The sequence below is a fragment of the Alosa sapidissima genome, chromosome 1 (genome assembly GCF_018492685.1).
Source record: "Alosa sapidissima isolate fAloSap1 chromosome 1, fAloSap1.pri, whole genome shotgun sequence".
In the NCBI taxonomy this organism is placed as follows: Eukaryota; Metazoa; Chordata; class Actinopteri; order Clupeiformes; family Clupeidae; genus Alosa; species Alosa sapidissima.
Window position 1 is genome coordinate 33,304,524 of NC_055957.1, and position 24,451 is coordinate 33,328,974.

Genomic DNA, 24,451 nt, shown 5'->3' on the forward strand with positions numbered 1-24,451 from the left:
TACAGACAAACAACGTAGTGCAAAACTACCCACTTTCCAAGTTGGATCTTCTGTCCGTGTCCTCAAGCCTGGAATCATTGCAAAAGGACTTTCTAAGTTCACCCAACCTTTCAAGGTGGTAGCCCAGAAAGGTCCTGCTACTTACCTGTTATCCGATGGAAAAGTATGGAATGCCATCCACCTTGCACCTACACCCCCCATCAATTCATGTGTTCCTACATCACAGCCTGATGATGCTTGTTTGCTGCCAAGCACCTCTGAACCACCTGAAACTGTGCAATCTCCTCCCCCCTCTCCAAGAGTACCAAGGATGCGACATGCCCCAGTATGGTCCAGACACTATGTGACTTAAAAAAAACTTGCTCTCCGTTTTTTTATTTTTTTATTTGAGTTCAATCCCCAACACACATGACGTTTCGAGCCCTTTGGCTCTTCATCAGACTTGCCAACTTGTGTGTGATGCCACTCTTTCGGACATGGAATACTGTAAATAATTTATTTTTGCCCGTTAACCGAGCTAGCTAGCAAGCTAATGTTAGCACAGTAAACGACAAGCAACCAAAGACTTTGGTTATGTTCTTGTATGTTGTTGCAAACTAACCTGAAATAACATACGTTCAGCAACTGTGTGGTAGTCTACTAGTTTTAGCAAAAATATGGGATAGTTTATCAAAATGGGTATATAACTTACATCGCTGAATGTAGGGTTAATGGTCATAGGCCTACTAATCTGAAATAATGTTTAGGCCAGTCAAGGGTTCTAGCATTCCACCAATCAGATTGGTCATGGAGGCCGACTGCCTTTGGCTGATTCGACATGTCAAATCGGCCAAAATGAACGCCGACTCCGACTGACGACGGCACGGGACACACCGAACTGACTCGAGTCACTGACAACGTCTGATGGCCGATAATCGGGTTGGTGTGTCTGGGCCCTTAGAAGTAAAGATGTAGGGGTATTCACCACTTTGTGTAAACCTGTGTGCACAAATGATGAAACAATGTCATTTTAATGTTTCTTAACTTTAAATTGTGAAGTATTTGGGGAGTTCATCATCTACAGGACATGAAACAGAAAATACCACCCTCTTATCTGGGCCTGAGCTGGTTTAAAATGAACTGAGGCAACATGGGAAAAGGTCCTGTGGTTCAATCAAAATTTGCCATTGTTTTTAGCCTGGGTGTTCCCATGCTGCCTTGCGCGCGATTTGATTCACGCTGCTAAGGCAGCCTGGAGACCATGGAGCAAATTTTCGCCTGAGATAGGGAACCAATCACAGAACAGGGGGGAAAGCAAGACGATGATGAGCTATGCACAGACGCATTTGATAGACATCCGTGGCACCCAATAAACGGATCTGGGCATTTTTTTCAAATACGAGAAAATGAATGTTTGGTTCCCAGACCACGTCTCATTGAGAAGTGGTGGCGCTAGCCAGGCTAATTGTTTTTGGAAATTATGGACTCATCTGGGCTCAAGAGGAGAGGGCCTATCCAAGTATCCACTTGTTTTAGTGCTCAGTTCGAAACCCAACATGTTGCTGGCATCAAATTCAAAATTAACATATATTTTCCATGAAATATTCCAAATTTTCGTTTTCAACATTTGATATGTTGTCTATGTCATTTTTTCTGCTAAATATGGGTTTACGAGACTTGTATGTCATCACATTCTGTTTTTATTTGCATTTTACACAACATCCCAACATTTGGCCCTTCGTGACTAGTCTGGCAAAAGGCCTGCATGAAGCACATCTATGGCTAAAAGCTATGACATTTTCAAGCTTTCTTTTTTATCATTGCTCCACTGATACAAGATTTCAGTTGAGGGGCAGATGTGTATAATTTCAGATTTAACCATCCAAGAGGAATTAAAGGACACACCAACATTAACATGTTTCATGATATTTCTCATTATATTGGCAGAAGTGACAGAGAAGGCCTCATACAGAGACAGCCCAGATTGACATGAGAGGGTTTTTCATGTAGACGCAGCCCAGATTGACATGAGAGAGTTTTTGTGGCACCGCGTTCAGCTCTAGGGCACTCAGTGTCACTGACATTGATTTGGGTATTGATGAACAATCCCGTGTTCATGGTGCAACTCCTGACCATCATGTGTTACAAATCCATACAAAGGCTGCTGTAGATGTGTTTCCTTTAACCCTTTGTCAACACAAATCACAGAACGTATAAAAATAAGAATTTTGAAAAAATTGTCACAAATTGTCTATGAGATGCAGGAGATCTCATGATCAAAACAGTCACAAGTTAAAAAATGTGCTTGTGTTTGACATTTATGGTTAAGAAACACTCCCTTCCTCTTTATTACTCTCTTGGCCAGTTAGCGCTCTGCTGTGAGGCAGTAAATATGGAAAAGAACATTGCTATATGAACAGTATATAGCCCCCCTATCTTTATGGTTGTTATCTAACTCCCCACTTGAAAATAGCTGTGTCCAAAGTATTAGAACGAAGGGCAGGGGGTAACTGATCTGTGGCTTCATCTTGCAACAATATTATTACATGCCATTATTGGATAAATTCCATGGTTAGAGTGCACTTACTGATTTACAGAAGGGCTGGTACAAGACAACAAGACAAAGAACATTGAGTGCATATTTTGTGTAGATTAAAAATCTATCATTCATCAATCAATCATTTTTTTCATGGGCTAAATTAATAGTGCAATGGCTGATATAATTTTAAATGAAAACTGTGTCCTCAATCATCACCTTAAATATGTTATCTTGTGATATAGACATGTAGCTAATGCAATTTTGATTGTCCTAATAGTATCTTCCAGGGTCTTGATTCTCGATAACAATGGATCTTACAAATGTTTTCTATGACCGTTCCTCTGAACATTCGTTAGGATTTTCCATGTATGTCCCAACCATGCTTGTAGTGTAAACGTATGGAAGCATATGAGTAGCTTTATTCAAATGAGAATGCAATCTGCAATATGCAATTCAAAAAGACATTACATTATGGAATTGCCAATTCATTATGCAATTTAATATTGCAATTTGCAATAATTTCCAACAAACTGTATTTTAATCTGCAAAGTGACAATGAAATCCTAAAATCAATTTCAATAATTTTGGTTAAAAAATAGAATAAACATGGATTGAATTGCATTCCATTTTGCCATGGTATTTCAGTCTCAAAATTCAAATGGCAATTCATTTTGCATTTCAATTTTCAATATTCAGTTTTATCATTTAACTGTCAATTCGTCAAAGTCAATGTAGGATTGCATTTTGAAAACATATTTGGCAAAACTGTCAATGTCAGCCTGAAAACATTTTGGATTATTTTGGGCAAAACGTTTTGCCATCATTTTGAGGCATTTTATTCAAATGGAAAAGAAATGGCGCCCCCCGTGATTGCATTGCACCTTGGTGTTGCACAATTGAAATGGCCATTCAATCTGCCAAAACGCATTGCAATCTGTCAAGTCACTCGTCAAGGCGGGAACTAGGCTACGTCACTTCCGTGTTTACGTTTTCTTAACCAGTTAGCGTTTGCAATGGAGGAGTTTGCAGCTGCACTAAGGTCTCTGGCCGACAGACCCGGCTGTAGAGTACAGTGACAGAGGGGGCATTTGCGATTTTCAAGGGGGCATCATTTTTTTAATTGGGGGGGGGGGGGGTGTTGGCGGCGCAAACATATCATGTCACAGTTGATGAATAATGTTAACCGTGACCGCGAGTAGGCCTAGTGTCCGCAAGACCCAGCTGTGTTCTTACATTAATTTTTCATTGTCACTTTGCAGATTAAAATACAATTTGTTGGAAATTATTGCAAACTGCAATATTAAATTGCATAATTGGCAATTGCATAATGTAATGTCTTTTTGAATTGCATATTGCAGATTGCATTCTCATTTGAATAAAGCTACTCATATGCTTCCAAACGTGTGTGCACTGCTCTGAATAACTTCTTGTTGTGTCTTGTTGTGAGCTGTCCACATTACCAGTGCTGAAATATCACCTAATTTGCAGATATATAAAAGTCTGGCTTCTGAAAGTAAAATTCCTGCCATGTATTGGTTCTACCTGTGCGCTTAACATAGGTGATTTCACTAATTACCTAATTAATAATCTACCTGGCTTAAGAGCTGTGCTAATTAGAATAAGCTGATTAAGTGAACGGTTGGAACAAAAATGTAGCAGGACTTTTACTTTCTGAAGCCGGACTTTTACACCTCTGTTAATTTGGTATTAGGTAATATCAAGCACAGCTGTCATTTTAACTTCATAGGACCTATGTTAATAGACTTCAAGACGAAAAAAGAAAAATGTTGATATCTGCATGGCTTGATAAATCATCCCTGCCTCTGCCCATCCCCTGGTATGCATGCATACGACACACACATGCATAAACAATGCTAATGATTTCAAATAAGATAGACTGAGTACAGTTGAGACGTGTGTACAGTTGAGACACCTTAAATATCTTGCTTGCACAGCAAGCCCAAGTTGTGATTTTTGCTATGCACATGCATATTAGTGCCCTCTTTGATCATGGAAAATTTGAACGACACAAGTATCTCCCATTTAAGGATATCGGCAAGTGTTTTTTTCCCAAAGTAAGAATTTCACTTCACCATGCACCTTCGACAATGAATAGCTCATTACACTTGTGTTACTGTTAAACGTATCTGGTATCATTACAAACATTATTCTGTGTCCTAAAAACTGGCATATTTTATGGCATTGTGCCATGTAAGGTCGTTGCAAAATCTAGAGAAATGTGTGAGGTGGTCAGCGGGGGACAATTGAGACACACATTGGATTGTGTTAGGCTACTTGAACATTCCATTTGTAGGCTACTGTTCGCTATCTGTTCCTGTGTCACATTTTGTTCATGATGTATTCCTTTTAACCAACGCTAATTTAAATGAAATAAATGAATTTGAACTACAAACACTTTGCAATTGCTATGTTTTTATTTATTCAACTTTCCAACTAACGGTTAGTTAACTATACATCATTAAAGATGGGTGTCTCAACTGTACCAGGTAGGTGTCTCAACTGTACTCTATAGGGTACAGTTGAGACACAGTCAAGACAAAAAATGCACCTTATGTTTATGAGCTAATTGTGGAAAATATAAACTACTTATGGGTATTATTGATTTATAATATTTTAGTCTACAAGCTAAGGAAATGGCATGTGGAATATTGTGTGGAAAATCACTTCTTTTCAGTATCTATTTTTTGTTTGATTTTGTGTGGGCAAAAAGTGTCTCAACTGTACTCAGTCTACCCTACAGTGACAGAGGGGGCATTTGCGATTTTCAAGGGGGCATTATTTTTTTAATTGGGGGGGGGGGGGGGGGAGTGTTGGCGGCGCAAACATATCATGTCACAGTTGATGAATAATGTTAACCGTGACCGCGAGTAGGCCTAGTGTCCGCGAGACCCAGCTGTGTTCTTACATTAATTTTTCAAGCTTATTCTTTTCTTACACTCAATAATGTGATGATTTTTCGCCATGCACTCTACTTTTATTAAACCTTTCACCCAGGGGTGTGGTAATTAGCAACATAAGGTTGCTAAGGTCTGGCGCATGATCCAAAAATTTGCTATCTTACACCCTCTAAAAATCATTATGCCACTGACCAAGAAAAACTTGGTCTATCGCGAAAGGCGCATATAAAGCACAGCTGAGGATGTACTGTCAAGAGATGTAAGCAGCAACTCCTGCAGGATAAATATCCTTAGGATTTTTGGGGTAAGTTGCTTTTTTCAGGCTATGTTTTCAATGGTAACCTTGTCAGTCAATAGTGAAAACTGTGTAGAACTGTTTTGTCGTTGACTATGTGACCAAGGTGAAGTTAGTTTCACTTTGCCTTTGAGTTTAAATAATAGACGAGTGCAGATGCATGTAGGCTATTCTCTGCTAGTCACAAACAAATCTTAGTAAAGCAAGGTTTAGTGAAATCCCTGTTCCATATGGTCTCACTTGCAAGCAGATTCCTTCAAATGCGCCACTGACTATCAAAATACCGATGCACTGTTTGAAGTTGCACTGCTTGCTGTTAAAGGGAATAACAGATGTCATTCTCATTGGTTTAAAGCAGGGGTACTCAAATGTAAACCTGAGGTACACTTATCAAGTTTCCATTTACTCCAAGGTCTGGGGGATTTTTTTTAAAGTAGGATACAGAACTCCAAAAATAGCCGGTAAATCCACATAAATCTCAAACTACACAAAACAATGTGGTGTTAATGGGAAGTGACCACCAGCAATTCAGAACTGTGTTGCAGTTTATTATCTCCATGCCTTCAGCAGGAGGACCAGGCAGAAGCCTACTAAGAAGTGTCTGTAGCAGTTTTGAGGACAGGAAAGGGGGCATCAGAGGATGATCAGAGGGTCATAATAATAGCACCCAAAGAGAATCGTTGATAACGACAAAGTGATGTAAAATGAAACCTCTTTGGCAGCTTGCGATTAAAGCAATTAAAAAAAATAAAATAACGTGTGCTTGGCCCTGATTCTCATTGTGATTGACGCATTTAATGCTGCCAGCCAGACCTATTTTCCTTTGGCAGCTTGCGATTAAAGTGGTGTTCTAGGCCCGGAATCTCATTGCAATTGACACATTTAATGCTGCCTGCCAGGCCCTGTCCCAAATAACACGTTATGCTTGGCCCTGAATCTCATCACGATTGACACATTTAATGCTGCCAGCCAGGCGTATTTTCCCGTCCCCTCATTCATAAATTCGGTTTCCACAATCATTTTTTTTTTCTTTTTTTTCTTGCAGTTGGCCAGTTTTGAGCGAAACTCGCAAACAATCATGAGAGATAACCATCCACCCGAGTGCTAGATACTGTAGCTAGCGCATGCCGCCAGTAGCCTGACATTGCTGTTACAGTTGCTGTGATTGGACCTAACTCTCCACCAAAACAGCGCAGAATCATACAATCGTTTGCTGGAGTCCACCTATTGAGTACACCTGGTTTAAGAAACATAAGAACAACCCAGATTAAGAAACATAAGAACAACCCTTTTGTGCCAAGCGCCCAACGTTTGACCACATAATCACGCCAATGACGCCATTAAATTAGTGAATGTGGACTGGCCACACCTTTAATGTCTATAAACTTTACTCCTCTGACCACCCATTTCTGATCGCCAAAATAGAGCCCAGAGACACACTGCAGCTGTAACATAGAGACATTCCATGATTTTTTTTTCAATCTCATTTTTTTAAACAATAATAATAAGAGCAGTCAGATGATGGCAGGTCCTCACCCCTGTCTTGTACTGTATATGATATACACCCTGAGTCCGCCAGTAATTATGTAACTCTTGTTCAGTTTTTGAAGACATGGATCAAGTTTCCTGAAACCGTTTTAAGTTTGTAAATCCCTCTTACAAAAATGCAAATTGGTATAGGAGGTTGAATACTTTTGTAAGCTGTATGCGTTTTACAAAAGAATAGATTCATTTCTACACATAATACATTTTATATGTGGCACATTGTGACCTTTTTTTCGGTCAAAATCCATTTAGACTTCATTTAGACTGCTTGCTTGGCAGTTTTTAAAAAAAAAATACTATTTCATCTACTGTATAAGCACATTCTAAAGAACGCTATTTGTTGCTCACAAAGGCTTTGTTGGCAGTGTTGTTCTTGCTTTGGTTATTTGGTTGGGTATTCAGGCTATTGGCTTTACAGTACTTAGAGCCTGCATCAAAATAAAATAAAAAATAAACTACTTGTTGCTCGCACATGCTGCTTTGTTGGTGAAGTCAATAACAGCAAGGAGGCCATTGATGTTTGCTGACTTGGTTCTTTGCTTTGGCTCTCAGCCTACTGGCAGTGCATATTGTACCATGAAGGAGGGCCTTTTGATAAACCTTTCTTGGAAAGCACTTCATCAAACCTTTGACCAGATAAAGCAAATTATAATGTATCTTGAATGGCAGACTTAGATATCTACAGGCCCACAAGAGAAGGCAATAGTTGACAAGACACCCATCAGGAAAACACTTGCCACATTTACATTGACACTTTTAATCCGATTAGAAACGGAATAAAGGCTCAATCGGAATACAAATTCTTATATAAACACCTCGATCGAAATAAACATGCCTGATCCGATCAGAATTTTATTCGGAATAAAAGAGGTGATGTAGTCCGTTCCTATTCCGATTGAACAGTAGGCTACGGTCAATCGGATTGCCTGCTGTCTCTTCTTAAGACAAAGTAGGCAACAACGGCTACTCCGATCAAAGATTCTAAAGCGCTTGAGACAAAGTCCTTTTAGGCAAGTCCCTCCACTCAGCAGCCATATTGCAACGCTTTTTGGGCTCTTATCGGGCATCTATTTCAGCAGAAATGCGCGTGCGCAAGGCTTCACGACACCAATCTTGCTCCAGCGGCGAGATCACAACACATGATTGGTGCGATGTCTTCACAACACCATATTATTGGCTCAATGTATTCACAACACACCACATAATTTGGCTCAATGTATTCACATGTCAACGTTTTGCCGCAGAAGGGGTGGGATAGGTGTAGACAACTGCCATTTTGCCGTTACAAACTAACCCCATGCATTTCTTCTTTTTGAGTGCTGTGTCTCCTCATTAGAAAGTCTCTGATTGAGAGCACCTGATCGGAGCAGAACGTACCCCATGTAAATAGACGGCACACATTTTTCAATCTGAATAGTTTAATCGGAATGACAAAAAAACTGTCCATGTAAACCAACCTATTGTCAATGATTTATGTCAGTGGCGACTTTTACATGTCTGCGTAGATACAACCGGACTCTCATTGAGTTTTATCTGGTCAAAGGTTTGATGAAGTTTGCAAGAAAGATTAAACAAAAGGCCCTCCTTCATGGCACAATATGCACTGCCGGTAGGCTGAGTGCCAAACCAAAGAACCAAGTCAGCAAACATCAATTGACTCTGATTGCTACACACCAACATTATCTAGGAAGGAAAAGCAAGTGACATTCCAAATTAGAACACTAGAAATAAATAATAAAGTATTTACTTGGACCATGGGTTACACATCACTCTTACACACAAGGAGCACAACACTCCAGCAACCAGAATATCAAAGATGACAACTGCCGATTTACAAAATGAGAGGGAAAAATATGGTTCATTTAGAAATTATATATTTCACGTAGACAGAGATGTTAAAGACTTTAGAAAGACAAAGCGGATGCATGTATATGCCAATACATGCCAGGGCTTTTACTTTCTGAAGCCGGACTTTTACATCTCTGCACTTCTAAAGCACTGCATGGACAAGTTCCATTCATACACCACATAAACCACAACTGAAAATATATAACTTTGTTATGGTATTTCTTTAGCTTTTCTAATAAAAAAATATTAGTAATAATATCTATTATTCATATTTTCCACAACAAACTCAATCACAAGGTTTCAAATGTCAGGTGGAGCAGCAACATGGCCCATGGTGAAACATGCACCAATAGCAAAGATGCTTTATTAAACATGTTTAGGCTAATTTCAGTTTTATGCCATTTAATAAATATGTTTAGGCTAATTTCAGTATTACAGTTTTATACCATTTAAGTAACATGTTTAGGCTAATTTCAGTATTACAGTTTTATGCCATTTAAGTAACATGTTTAGGCTAATTTAAGTTTTATGTTTCATACTGGGTAGAGTTGGCTATCGTTCAATTCCGATTCTGCTTACCGATTCCAGTTCCAATCGATTCCTATATATATATATATATATCTTTATTCTAGTGGTCGATACTATATGCCATAACCGAACATTCAAAAATATATTTATTTACAAGTATTGATCCTCAGACGTTTTAAAATACTAAGGCCTTAATAATACATATTAGTTTAGAGCTGTTAATTAAAATAAGTGCTAGGCCTTGATGTTTCAGAGTCTTCTGTATCTTTACTTGCCCTTGTTTCCAAAAATAAAGAGGCTATTGTGCTTGAATTAAAAGGCAGAACCAAATTACATTTTTTTATTTATAATTTGAATAGATTTTCTGTCTCGGTTTTTGTTCTGCTTATTGGTTACGGTTCTTTCTTATTGATTCGATTCTAACATTTTGGTTCCTAACTCTAATCCTGGGCCTTGTAAATCACTGCCACAGTTGGCAATTCCAAACATAAATGCATACACCAGATTTCTAAAAATGGTTATGATGTGATATTTTATCCTTCATGTTGAACATGCCAATTGCTATTTGAAAACTAAAATGTATAAACAAATAGTCAGATTGAATATCTGTGTGTGATTGTTGTGGTTGATTTGTATTTATTTAATCAACAATCATCTAAATTTATGTGATATAGCTAGCCACGAGAATCTGTTCAATGTGAAATTGTGATCAAAACAACTTAGTCCTAAAGGTGTTTTGACTGTCCTTCTGCTCCAATCAGAGGCATATCAAGCTTTTTAAAAGTGTGAGGGTTGTGGGGAATAGAAACAATCCAGACAAATTGTAAATAACTCCCTGCAGGGACGTTGGAGGTATTTTCTGAGAGTGGTGCAGACGATATTGGCGGGGGTCCTGGAGTTTCTCCCCCGAAAAGTTTTTGAAATTCTGGTGGCTAAACACACCATTTTAATGCAGTTTGGGAGGGATAGAACAAGCAGCACCCCTCAGCTGTGTGGCTCATGTCTCATGTAGGCCTACAATATGACTCTTTTTATTCTTAAAGAAATCACAGTGTCATAGTAAAAGCAGGTTTGAGTTAGTTGATAAAAAGTAAGAACGAAAGAGTAGGTACAGAGCAGAAAGAAGAAGTTAAAAAAATAAGAAAAACACACAATTGTGTCATCTAGTGGCAGCCAGGATAAAAGCAGATAGAAGCAGGGCAGTTAAGAAGCACTATAGGCCCATGTGTAGTAGGCTCAGCGTATAAAATGGAACTTTTTGGCTTGAAACATGCACCATTAGCAAAGATGCCATTTAACAAACATGTTTAGGCTAATTTCAGTTTTATGCCATTTAATAAACATGTTTAGGTTAATTTCAGTTTTATGTTTCATACTTACTGGGTAGAGTTGGTTATCGTTCGATTATGATTCTGCAATACCGATTCCAGTTCCTATCGATTCCTTTAAAATAAATATATAGTGTGTGAGAGAGAGAGAGAGAGAGAATATAAATATATCTTTATTCCTTATCGAAGGAGTTGTCGATACTTATGCCATAACCGAACACTCAAAAATATTGATCATTAGACGTATCAAAATACTAAGGCCTTAATAATATATCAGTCTAGAGCTGTTCATTAAAATTAACTGCTAGGCCTTGATGTTTCAGAGTCTCCAAATTGTGACAAACTTCTGTATCTTTACTTGCCCTTGTTTCCAAAAATAAAGAGGCTATTGTGCTTATGAATTAAAAGGAAGAACCAACTTACATTTTTTTTTATTTAGAATAGAATTTTAATAGATTTTCAGTCTCGGTTTTCGTTCTGCTTATCGGTTACGGTTCTTTCTTATTGATTTGATTCTAACCTTTCGGTTCCTAACTCTAATCCTGGGCATTGTAAATCACTGCCACAGTTGGTAATTCCAAACATAAATGCATACACCAGATTTCTAAAAATGGTTATGATGTGATATTTTATCCTTCATGTTGAACATGCCAATTGCTATTTGTCACTTCCAGGCTAACGAGTTTTGACTAAAAACGGTAAAATCGAACTTTCTCAAAACACATCCGAATGACATGATTTTGATGTCAACTCAACGTATGTACTCCCAATCATCCGTAAATTGATCTAAAGTGCATTTTACTCCGGATAATTCCTTTAAGCACTAGGCCCATGTGTAGTAGGCTCAGCGTATAAAATGGAACTTTTTGGCTTGTCTACCAATGGCAGGTAAATTCAAATAAATTGCCACAAAACTGTCATTTTTTTAAAAGGTTAGGCTTTATGAGAATTTATAGAGGGAATTCAATGAATGGCATATTGATATTTTATTGAAATATAGGAGTGAGCAGACTTTTAGGGCTAGTAGCCTATTGCATTTTGGAGCCTATCACACACAGACTATCACAGGCTGCTACTTTTGTTGTCGTTTTTTTGTTTTGTTTTTCTTTTTTCTCCTTTACTGGATTGAGCTACCTATACCAACATTGTTGTGTGGCAATAAATAATAATAGGAACAAAAATAAATATCATACAAATGTATATATTATTATAGCCTAATTATAATAAAAAAAAAGACAAAAAATACATCTAAAAATCTATCAGCTTCTCATCAACTAATGACCATACATTCAATTTGGGAACAAGTAGCCCTAATAATCACACTAAAAGTGTTTTTCGCTTTCTGCAAAAAAAAAAAAGAAAAAAAGCTAAAGGTAGGTAAGGTCAGTGCATGCAGTGCATTTGAGCAAGGACTTGGGTCCACTTTAGTTGAATGCTCTGTGGGAATGTGAGCTTTCATCTGTTTGTTTTCACACAAGGCCTACTACTGCGTCTTACTGTAATCTCGCGATGGGATAGGGACAAGTCTTATGGTTACCTATTATGAGAGATTTCTTTTCTCGCGTGTTTTTCCAATTTTCCCACGAAAGTTTTACCCCCACCCTTTGCCACCCCCCCTCCCCCTCCCCTCCCCACAGTGCAACTGTTTGCTTAGGGGGAATCTCGCGATCGTTGAAGTTTTCGGAGAGTTTATGGAAGATGGCGCCTGTTGTGACAGGGTAAGTAGTGAAATTCATAACGAAGAGAAATTAAAGTATACGTTAAAATAAATAAAAGTTGCGGCGGATTGTTACTTAAGATAAGCCATTGCAGCCAACACCTTGCGTTGTTTAAACGTGTTGGTTAACGAAGTGGAAACAGAATTCGGATACAACCGATTTTGCTATAAAAACAACAATGAACAGCCTACTCCATGAATAAATTCGTGCAAGTTAGCCTGCTAAATAGTTAGCTTTCCAGTTTTCTCAGCAAGTTAGCTGGCCTGGCTAACTGTTACTACGATTTCTTCGAGCTTTTTTCACGAGTTTGCTCATACTTAGTATCAGTTTGCTGGTGTTCTCAACTAACGTTAATGTTAACCCTTTTCTAATTACAAGGAATCCACCTCTGATAGCGTCACATAAAATCAATTGTCAGAAATTTGCTATGATTGCATATACTTTAACATATGAGTTTTTCCAGTTTTGGTTGATAGCATTGGGCTAAGTGCCAGATAATGTCAGTTTTATTAACACTCGAATTAAAGTGTTGACTAGATAGATTACTAAGATAATAGAGCAAGTTAAATATCGGTGTATAAGGTAGATTAAGTAACATTACCCTTAGCTGGCAACAAGACAGCTAAGAAAACGTATAACAGTTAAAGTTAAGGTTATCTTCCCCTGCACGCTAACGTTAGCTGGCACCTAGTTAGCTTCCTATCGAGTTGGATGCCTTGGTCAGCTGGAAACATAACAATGTAACTATAATAAGTGACGCAAAAATAGTTGCTGTTTTGCATTTTTCGTCTGGTGAAGTGATCTTTGAGTAGCGTTATTCCTGTTACCTTTTCTGCGTCTGTGTTTACGTTAGCTGCTACTTCACGTGTTCATCATAAACACCAGAGGTTGAGCAATTACTTGTAGTAGTAAGATGTTTTCTAAAATAAATAGACTATTTGCTTATTTGACTTCATCACGATTAGATACAAATATATGTCAGTAATAGTTGAAATGACTTCATCATGTGGTGTTACACAACTTCTTAACGCTAAGTGTCAATTTACAGGAAATTTGGGGAGTTACCTCAGCCAAAACGTCTTACGAGGTAAGAGCAGTTTCCAGCCTTTTTGGACCACCTTGCTGCTGTTTGGTCAATTTTTCTGTTAATTTAATAAAATATAGATAACACAGCTCTGTTACCTTTCTTAACAGGGAAGCAATGCGCAATTATTTGAAGGAGCGGGGGGATCAGACGGTGCTCATATTGCATGCTAAAGTTGCACAGAAATCATATGGAAACGAAAAAAGGTGCGTTTTGTGAATTATCTTTTTGTCGTTAAAACAGCAATGTAAGCGTGCACATGCAATAATTGCATATGTGCTAGCAACTGTGTGGTTGATGTGCACATCCATGGTTTTGTTTGAGTATGTAATCGCACTTTTTTGTCCAGGTTCTTCTGCCCGCCTCCATGTGTGTACTTGATGGGTTGTGGCTGGAAGAAGAAGAAGGAGCTGATGGAGAGAGAGGGCTGCTCAGAGCAGGAGTCCCAGCCTTGTGCCTTTATTGGCATCGGCAACAGTGAGCAGGAGATGCAGCAACTCAACTTAGAGGGGAAGGTAAAGCAAATAAAGTCTTTCTTATAGAAGAAGTAACATAAAATATGGCTATTGTGTATTGTATACTGAAAATGTGTGTCTCCAACTTTCCAACAGAACTTTTGTACTGCAAAGACTCTGTATATATCGGATTCTGATAAGAGGAAACACTTTATGCTTTCGGTGAAAATGTTCTATGGGAACAGCGCGGATATCGGGGTCTTCCTCAGCAAGAGAATCAAGGTCATCTCCAAACCCTCAAAAAAGAAGCAGTCCCTGAAGAACGCAGACTGTGAGTAGGATAACGTCTTGGTCTCTACAGTGATTTGTGTCACATGTGTACCTTGCATCTGACTGGCATCATTGTTTTTTTCTATTTTGTACTGTACCTTTTGAGTAAAGAGCAGTCCATTGGTTAAAATGTGTTTTGTATAATGTGGGTTTATTCATGTTGTTAATATACTTCATGCTTATAATCAGTCATGGGTATTAGAAAAGCTGATGTTTGAATTCATTGTATGTGTTTCAGGGTGTGATGACAGTTCGGTCAGTAAATGTAGATGGTAGACAGTAACTTGTTGGGTTAACTCAGTGAAATCTCAGTTGATTGTTGATGGTGTGTGTGTGTGTATGTGTGTGTGTGTTTGCTATTTCTACTCAGTCTTCCTTGTTATCTCTAGCTGTGGTTACTTAAATGGAAGAGGATGGAACTACCCTTACTCTGTAATTCTAAAATGAATGATCAAATTAAAATAGTACAAGTACTGAGTACGGGTGCTGAGGGAATGCTTTGCACAGCTGGGCAATGCCATCATTCAGTTATTTCAGATGCTTCTAGACTCCAGCGGTGTCACACAAGTATAGAAATAGTCTACCATCATATCTGTACTGGAAAAAGTCCAATGCCAAGACGATGAAAGACTTTAGACCAGTGGCACTCATGTCCAATCTGATTGATGTATGAAGAGGCTGTTATGGTGACAGCCAGGCAAACCCCACTCCAGATTGCCTATAAAGCAAGCTATGGTGGAGGGTGCCTGTCTGACCCTCTTAGACACTGTAAGCAGGCTCCCGGTCTCCCCACCATACGGTGCCTGTCTGACCCTCTTAGACACTGTAAGCAGGCTCCCGGTCTCCCCACCATACACACTGCTTTTAATACAGTTGATTGACACACCCTCTGCAAAACCTCCTCCTAGGATTACAGATCAACCCAACTTGGATCCTATAGATAAAAGACTTCCTGCAGAACCGACCTTAGTATGTTGTGGTCAATGGCTTTAAGTCCAAAAAGGATTGCGTTTTACCCCCTATTTTATTCTCAATCTAAACAAACAAAATAACCTACAATAATAATGAAGTATGCAGACGAAATGGCCCTGGTTGCCCACATCAGGGATGAAAACTCGTTAACTACATACAACAAGCAAGTAGACACTCTGATGTCATGGATAGGGATAGCTTCTTGGAGCTCGGTGTACAAGAAGCCACAGCAACACTGTTTCCTGCTCAGGAAACTCAGAGGCTTCAATGTCAGGAAGGACTTTTTTATCAGCTGTCCACAAATCACCTATTGAATCAGTACTTACTGTCATAATCTCATCTTAGTTTAATTTATCTCGGATGGGAACAGATCAAAGCTTTCCCGTATCATTAAGGAAGGAAGGCTAACCACATCATAGCAGATTCTACCTACAAATCTTTCCAGTTATTATAGTCATGGTCATCACTATGAAGTCCCCCCTGCCACCCCTCTAGTACCACTACCACTATATATGTGCAAGGGCAGTCTGCCCACAAATAGTGTTATTAATATCAGCATATTATTCTAGCTACCTTCATTATGTTTTAAGAATGCATCCTTTTATGGCAGTTGTCTGGGTTGTTGTGATTGATGATTTTGTCAAGACAGACAGTAAAGTTGTCTGATTCTGTTTCTGAACATTCAAGCTAAAAATATTACTCAAATGAGCCTGATTTAGATTGTTTAGACAACTTAACATGCTAAAACCTCCCAGTCCTTTGTTCTCACCACAGAGTGGGTTCAGGGGAGATTTGGTTTTCTACTGTGGTTTTCCCCTAAGTGCACAAGCAGTTGTACTGTCTCACCTCTTCAACCTCTGTCCCCCTCCCAGTGTGCATTGCGTCTGGGACCAAAGTGGCGCTGTTCAACCGCCTTCGCTCTCAAACAGTCAGCACGCGCTACCTGCATGTGGAGGGAGGCAACTTCCATGCCAGCTCACAGCAGTGGGGAGCCTTCTACATCCACCTCTGTGAGTGAATGTCTAATCTCACACCTCACAAACGTCTTTGAATAGACATTTTGTTCCTCCACAGACCCATATAGTCCCCATTTTCTATGTTTTCCTCCCCTGATTAAGGTCAGTAATGAACATCAGTGTTTTCCTGTCCTAACTCTCCTAACGTCCTTCATCTTCTGTGTCTTCTGTGTAGTGGATGATGAAGAATCCGAGGGGGAGGAGTTCACCGTGAGGGATGGTTACATCCACTATGGTCAGACAGTGAAGCTTGTGTGCTCAGTCACTGGCATGGCTTTACCGCGACTGGTGGGTCTCTCTGCTCTAACATACCAATACTTACTCCTTAGGCTGATTTATGGTTCTACATCAACTCCACACCGTGGCTGCGCCGTTGCCTCCATGCCATTGTGAACCTTTTTCAGTTGTGCGTCTCACATTCCCTCCGAAATGCTAGTTGGAGCTGCAAACATCATGTTTGAATATAAGCATAGTTTGTTTGGCGGGGGGCACTGTAGTGCAACTGGCTACAACGCCCGTACCACATGTGGGTCCAAGTGGTACCAATTCCAATCATCACAATTCTTTCTTGCTTGCTCAATTTTTACAAATGTCCTTAATCATCAAAAGTAATAAAAATGGCTAAAGATTGTATAAAAATGAAAATCCTGCATTTATTTAAGATAATTTTATTTTTAAGTGTATTTTCAAAATGCAAAACAAAATGTTTTAAGAATCGTTGAAAGCCCAAATTGTAATTGAAATAAAAATATTTTATTAACTGCATAGCCTCACTGTTACCGCTGACCTATTAAAGAGTAGTCCTGTGTCTAACCTCAGGGTGTGGATGTGTCCTCAGGTTATCCGTAAAGTGGACAAACAGACGGCCCTGATGGACGCAGATGACCCAGTGTCGCAGCTGCATAAGTGTGCTTTCTACCTGAAAGATACCGAGAGGATGTACCTGTGTCTTTCCCAGGAGCGCATCATTCAGTTCCAGGTCCGCACTCCATCCTAGCTACCTTGCAACCTTTCAACCACAAATGTTTCTGAGGACTTTAGAACAATTACCTATTTTTTGTACAGCTCGGCCTGTGGAAGGGAGTACCGGTAACATTGCACTAGCTACAAAAAAGCCACTATTCAGGGGAGCGTTTCTCAAAACCATAGTTGCTAACTAAGCAACCCTTGTGGCCAGAAACTGCTGTGTCCAGAATGCAATATTGCATTGATCGTATTCTATGTGACTAATTCAGGCTTCTCAAACCACTTTTAAACTGTCCAGATTGGTGCATAATAAACCAGACTTGACGCAATGATTGAGTGAAAAACTATTCTCTCTTTGTGATTGATTTGTTATATTAGTAGAGCACATTGCACTGGTGTGTGGTCATTGGTCCACTTTAAGCTATGACCAGTGGCATCTTCCTAAAGCTCTCTGCCTTTTTCCAGGCAACCCCTTGCCCCAAAGAGACAAACAAAGAAATGATCAACGATGGAGCATCATGGACAATCATCAGCACAGACAAAGCAGAGTACACCTTCTATGAAGGCATGGGTCCCGTGCCCACATCAGTAACCCCGGTGCCTGTGGTGGAAAGCCTACAGGTAGGTGCCTCTGCTCATAGGCTTTTTTGGTGTACGGTTATAATAGAGTATTACAATCTAATGTTTGTGTAACATTATTCAGAGTCTAGTGTTTGTTTTAACATTGTTTATTCTAATGTTTGCTTAACATTATTTAGAATCCAATGTTTATTTAGAATCTAATGTTTGTTTAACATTATTTAGAATCTAATAATAGTGCAGTAGTATTTTGTGTGTGTTTGTGTGTGTCAGTTACTAATGGTAATGCAGACCTGCCAACCTGTACGCATTTTGCGTAGCATGCTTTTTCACATCAAAGTACTCTGATACGTTTTATTTTTACTTAAAACTACGCAAAAACAAGCAAACACCCAACTTCTCCGGAAAGCTCCCTAGAGCGTGTGAATTAGAATCTCCGCAGATCTTTTTCATACAAGGGTGAGAGAAAGTGACAAGTGACAATGACAGACAGAGCATAGTGATTGGCCTTTCTTTGGCTTCTCTGCTATTTTTGTCTTCTGCCAACGGTGGGTTAAATGAAAGACTTGATGAGGTGAGCTTGCGCTCACTCGAAAATTTGCGTTCCCCCAACGGCGGTTATACAAAACTAAAAAATCTCCACTGAGTGGGATTAGGCCTAATGGTTTGATGTCGTCCTGGAAAGTTATTACTTGTTCACCATTTATTTTGCTTAGCAAAAATTAAACTGATGGTTAAAGTTTGCATAACTGAAATGCTCTCAGGGAGCACAGACATTTCCAAGGCCAAATGTAGCCATTTACAACGAGTCTGAAAGTGGGCCTAGACTAAATATTTTGAGCTGCTTAGTGATGAGTGTTCAATTTGTTTTTTCTTTGGAGCATATCATTCTTCTTGATTATTAGCGCGAGAACAAATAATAGGCCTTCAGATGGAACTTGTGCACCTATCGCTTTAGTTGGGATAATGTTATCATAAGTATAAGTACATATACTCTTTTGATCCTGTGAGGGAAATTTGGTCTCTGCATTTATCCCAATCTGTGAATTAGTGAAACACAGTGAACACACAGTGAGGTGAAGCACACACTAATCCCGGCGCAGTTAGCTGCCTGCAACAACAGCGGCGCTCGGGGAGCAGTGAGGGGTTAGGTGCCTTGCTCAAGGGCACTTCAGCCGTGCCTACTGGTCGGGGTTCGAACCAGCAACCCCTTCGGTTACAAGTCCGAAGCGCTAACCAGTAGGCCACGGCTGCTCTCATTGCAGCCTCACAGATGGCAGAAAGACACCGCCATCTGAAAGAAACTGAGTGCATGTGCAAGTGAAGAGTCTTTAAAAGCAATCAGTAATTTGCATTAGTCAGCAGGGAATATTTAAACATTGAATGTATAAAAAAAAAGGATAGTTAAGGGATATCCTGCACACTGATGACGGCAGATATCCATAAGCCTCTATCTACTCTAGCCTATATTCAGGTAAAATAAATATGTTGGCATAACATGAGGGATACATGTATTTCTTTACAAAATAAATATTTAATAATAATAATAATAATAATGGATTGAAAAGAGGTAATAATGGACCAAACATGATTGAGTAGAGACAACATATCCACATCAGACCCTATCAACACAAGTGTTTTTTATAGGTCAGGATTATTAGGCTCTAAAACAGATCGTCATTATAGACATTATAGAGCTTTCAGGAACACATTGGATCAAATTTAGATCGATATCCGTCATTGAAGATGGGTCGCTATCCAAAATGTATCTTGCGTGTATGGCTATGTCTGTTTTTGGCTGCATGCATCAGGCTTGTGCAAAATTCCAGAATTGAATTGAAACTGGCTCTTAAATTCCAATTAAATTCTTGAATTTCACTTGCATTTCAATTGAGGTAGCAAACAAGAAGCAGAATTGCAATTCGAATTGTGCACAACCCTGGCATGCATGAAGGCCAACGTAAGCATTCTTTTTGTCTCTGCTCGAGGTGCTACTCAAAACATTTCCTCAAGGTTGGCAGGTCTGGTAATGTCATATAAATCTTTTGCAGCTGAATGGTGGCGGAGATGTTGCCATGCTAGAGCTGACTGGTCAGAACTTTACCCCACACCTACGTGTGTGGTTTGGGGACGTTGAGGCTGACACCATGTACAGGTGAGTCGTGTGCTCACCTGTGTGCTATGAGCTGTGTGCAACTCATTGAGCTGGAGAGTCTTACTCCGGGTTCCCACTGGGTCATGGAATTTCTGGAATATCATGGAATTTTGGAAAGTCTATTCCAGACATAAAAAGTTAGGGAATTTGATAATTTTAGGGGCAAAGTCATGGAATACAGGGAATTTTGTTGTACATACACATTCATTTCCAATGTCAAATGTAATTCCACTTAGAATTGGTATATATTTGGTTATTAGCTTTACTGCTTGCTTGAGTAGTTGTGATTAGTCCAACGTTGTTTATTCAATGCCCAATTAATCTTATTCAACTCCCCCTCTAAAAAAGTAAAAGATACGCGTCTGTTCTGAAATCTGTGGTCGGTATATTGTACCCTTCATTATATAGTAATTTTTTGTCAGGGAAAAGTAGTGGAATTTTACATTTCACTTAAGAGTGGGGACCATGCTTTCTGCGGTTCCAAAGCAACCTGCACAACATCCACACCACCATGGCTCAATCTGCTCTTAGTGCACAATGTCATGACTCACAAACACAACAAAATCCTCCATCTTGCAGTTTTATATTCTACCAATAGTCTGATAGGCACATATTTACTCTTTAAGTTGCCTGATAAGTGATTTTGTTCTCACTGTCTTCCCAGGTGTGGTGAGAGTGTCCTTTGCGTAGTGCCTGACATCTCTGCTTTCCGTGAGGGCTGGCGGTGGGTGCGGCAGCCGGTGCAGGTGCCTGTGACGCTGGTCCGCAACGACGGCATCATCTATTCCACGGCTCTGACCTTCACCTACACGCCTGAGCCGGGCCCCCGGCCCCACTGCGGCGCCGCCGGGGCCATCCTGAGGACCTCGTCTTCCTCACCCTCCTCTTCCTCTTCATCATCTTCCTCATCCACAGCAGGCCTTATGCTGCCCTCCAGTACAGACAGCCAGGCAGGCTTCAGCACGGGCAGTGTCTCCTCGTCCTCCTCCGCTATGTCTGTGTCCTAACGCTTGCGCAGGAGAGGTGTGTGTGTGTGTGTGTGTGTGTGTGTGTGTAAACGTGTGTGCGTGCTAGTGGGAGAGGCAAAACTGAAAAAAACTGAAAGCTTTCAGCCTCCACCTCAAACGGTTTCATCACATAAGGCCTTAAGACATACCTACTTGATGCTGAGAGCGCTAAACAGACTGTGTTTCTAGTCGGAGACCTGAAAATGGTGATGCAAGAGGTGCCCTGAGAACTGTTATTGAGAAACAGATTTTTATGGACCAAGCAATACTATTGTTATTATTGTTGTTATTTTTATTGATATTATATATTTTATAAGCTTTAGCTAAGGTACATGTTCATCCATCCTTTGTTTTTTATAACCAGTAGTAATACTTTGTTACCAATTTTTTTTATTTTTGCATTTTATAAGATCTGTCGGGACCTTGACCTCAGAAGGCTTCATAGTAGAATGGAACATTGGTTTCAGCTGCCTTCATTTGTCTAGGTGAGACTGCCCAGTCCCCTTGGCCTTTTTGTCAGATCTTTTTTTTTTTTTTTTTTTTCAAAACATTTATTTTTACAGTGTGTAAATGTTTTTTCACTGGTTTTGATTGAAACCGGGATGTTCTTAACCTGCATTAAGGATGTGAGGGCCCGTGGTTCCTGTCCTGTGTGTTTGAAAACATGAAGTCTCGACACATGAAAGCTTTAACAGTTGCTGCAGATCCTTGGGCAGACAAACGATTGATTTGTGAAACACAAACTGTTGGCTTCTTGACCACATCCAGTCTGTTATATCACGTGTGCCTTTTAGGACTGTTATGGCGGGAAGTCAAGACTTAAATGATATATACAGGTGTCAGTAGGTCATAGGTGTCGGTTAAGACGTTAAGCTTTATGACTCAAATCAACCACTACGTCCAGTATATATACAACTCATTTCTACCCCAGGGGTAGTGTATTCATATTGGGGTGTACACTACAATTTGTGCCCTATCAAACATACAGTAAGTGACCCTATCAAATGTATTGTGTGCTTTCTGAAGAGGTGTGCACTTATTTGACTGCCTTTGTTCAAAATGCCCTTGTTATGACTTCCTCGGCAGTGCACATAATGTATGGAGAAGAAACCTTGTTGACAGGATAGTTCCTTACATTTTGTATTCCATGTTTTTGACCAGTTCTGGTACTGGTATCCTTACACTTATACAAATATGCCAGTATGCTGTGTTCATGTATGCTCATTCTACAGGTCAAATTTTAAGTGTCAGTATTTTTCTTCCAAAGGGCTCACCCTATGTTGTTCTATCTGTGTGATATGCACATATCTGAAATGTCTCTATTGGATATTTCCCCAGGAGGCCTGTATCAAAAATATATTGTAGGTCTTAAGAGTTACTTTAGGTGTTGTGTGCCTAGATGGGTGGAAAATTAATTTTCTTAACCAGTATCAGTTTTGTTATCAAATCATGTATTGTATTGATGCTCACAGTTCCCTGTTGAATCAGAAGATTTGGTCCACATGTTCTACTCATAACGCATAAATCGGGACCCCCCCCCCCCCCCCCCCCCCCTCCCCACAAGATGCCTATGTGACTATAGCATTGGTGCCTCTCTCCTTGCCTCCTGTGGTTGTATGTCTTGGACTGTAACCTCAGTGCCCAATCGTGAGCAATTCACTGTCTTGATTCTGGGACATATTTCTTACATTTCCCACATGAAATAATACAAAAAAAAAACTGAAATGTACATAACAAGTACAAATCATCACCTTCAACAAAAGAAAGAAAACGTGTCTTGGGCAGCCATTACAGTTCATAGTGCCTTGGACTGACGAGGCTTTGCCAAATTCTTGTGAGGCCTGGAGGTGACCCTCAGACAGCTGCGGGGTGCTGGCGTATTTTTGCCTTTTTCAACAATAATAATGGTGCTTTTTGAAGATGTAAAAGGGCAAGTCTGTCACTATGGGAATGGATCACTAAATACTGTAAAAACAAGAAAAATGTGAGAAATACTGCTTTGTGTGTGCTTTCTTAAATGTGATTGATTGAAATGTTTATTGCCCCCTGGCGTAGTGTATCAGTAGATGTTACTTAAGATTGTTACCATCTCTGACATTAATGGCTATACAAGGATACAAGGATACAAGGATACAAGGAAGTTTATTGTCACATGCATATAGTTACTGGAAGTAAGAAATGCAGTGAAATTATGTCTGGTGTCAGCCTATTTGTGCATTAATGGGGGGGGGGGGGTAAAAAGTGCAGTAGAAGAGGGGTTTAGTAGATTAAGTGGCAAGGGCTGCATAAAAAAGGTGGGGGAGGATTGGGATTGGGTGGGGGGCACCAACAAGGAGCACCCAAGAGCAACTATACTACCCACAGCTACAGCATATGGAGAGCAGTAGCGTTCTTGACAATCTAATGCTGAGCAGTTTCAAGCATTTGAAGTGTTCAGGCTTTGGGTGACATCTGTAAAGAGCCACTTATGCAGTATGTAAATGTCAGTCGTGTCACTGTCCTCACATACATGTGTATTTACAATGTTTTTTTCTTCTAATTATTAAAAGAGATGGATTGAGGCAGTGGGAGGAGTGGTTTCCTCCTGATGAGACTATGGTGCTGATTAGCTGGTTGGTCCCATACCCAGTTAGAGAGCGATAAGCCTGAACTTAATAAAGTAAGGTGAAGTTGGGGCCAGGCACCATTATTTAACCCCTCATTTATTAGTCATTACTGTACCAGATAGAGAGAAGGAACAAAGGTTTGAGTGAGTTTTGTGAAACCTGAAGCATGCTGACTGTTGGATGCCTGAAACCTATGTCCGTTGTAAAGCACCATTTCCTTCCCTTCATTAGCAGCAGGCGGGACAAACTGGGCAGTGAAGAGGAATGTCCAGCCTAGCTCTTAAATTGCTCCTGCCGGGTTCTTCCGTCTGGCCTTTCTTCATATATGGTATATCAATCGGGTGCTGATTGGGTCACTCAGAGGTCATAGCTGTGGCTTGGACCTTACCAGCCCGTTCTGGTGTTGGCATGTTTCCACCTGTGCCAGTGGGTGACCAACTGCTGTTTGGTTTTGTTGAGTTTGTAGTGACACCTGTGGCGTTTGCAGTCACACTGCCAGTCACACTGCCAGCTGTATGCTCCTTCTCAAACCATGATCTTAAAGGAAACCGCACTGAAGCTGTACGACAGATACGCAGAGAGC

The 24,451-nt window shown here is 39.9% G+C and overlaps 1 protein-coding gene across 2 annotated transcripts; it reads left to right on the forward strand.

The window, feature by feature from the left end:
- The first annotated feature begins 4,429 nt into the window (after positions 1-4,429).
- Positions 4,430-23,366, forward strand: rbpja (recombination signal binding protein for immunoglobulin kappa J region a). 2 transcript variants are annotated; one of them, XM_042094770.1, is made up of 13 exons: positions 4,430-4,436; positions 6,705-6,706; positions 12,658-12,698; positions 13,747-13,785; positions 13,893-13,988; positions 14,132-14,297; positions 14,394-14,568; positions 16,412-16,549; positions 16,731-16,843; positions 17,394-17,534; positions 17,987-18,142; positions 20,152-20,255; positions 20,920-23,366. In XM_042094770.1, the coding sequence occupies exons 3-13, from the start codon at positions 12,679-12,681 to the stop codon at positions 21,260-21,262; spliced, it is 1,491 nt and encodes a 496-aa protein (XP_041950704.1). In that variant the 5' UTR covers positions 4,430-4,436; positions 6,705-6,706; positions 12,658-12,678; the 3' UTR covers positions 21,263-23,366. The 2 variants fall into 2 exon arrangements, with proteins under 2 accessions (XP_041950704.1, XP_041950695.1); XM_042094761.1 differs by lacking the exons at positions 4,430-4,436; positions 6,705-6,706 and having other exon boundaries at positions 12,633-12,698.
- Positions 23,367-24,451: the final 1,085 nt, after the last annotated feature.

Bases quoted from the DNA above. Each gene is read 5' to 3' on its own strand.
- rbpja (XM_042094770.1), top strand. From the start codon at position 12,679: ATGGCGCCTGTTGTGACAGG. The intron at 13,989-14,131 runs GTGCGTTTTGTG...TTTTTTGTCCAG, and splicing joins TCATATGGAAACGAAAAAAG to GTTCTTCTGCCCGCCTCCAT. The intron at 16,844-17,393 runs GTGGGTCTCTCT...ATGTGTCCTCAG, and splicing joins GCATGGCTTTACCGCGACTG to GTTATCCGTAAAGTGGACAA.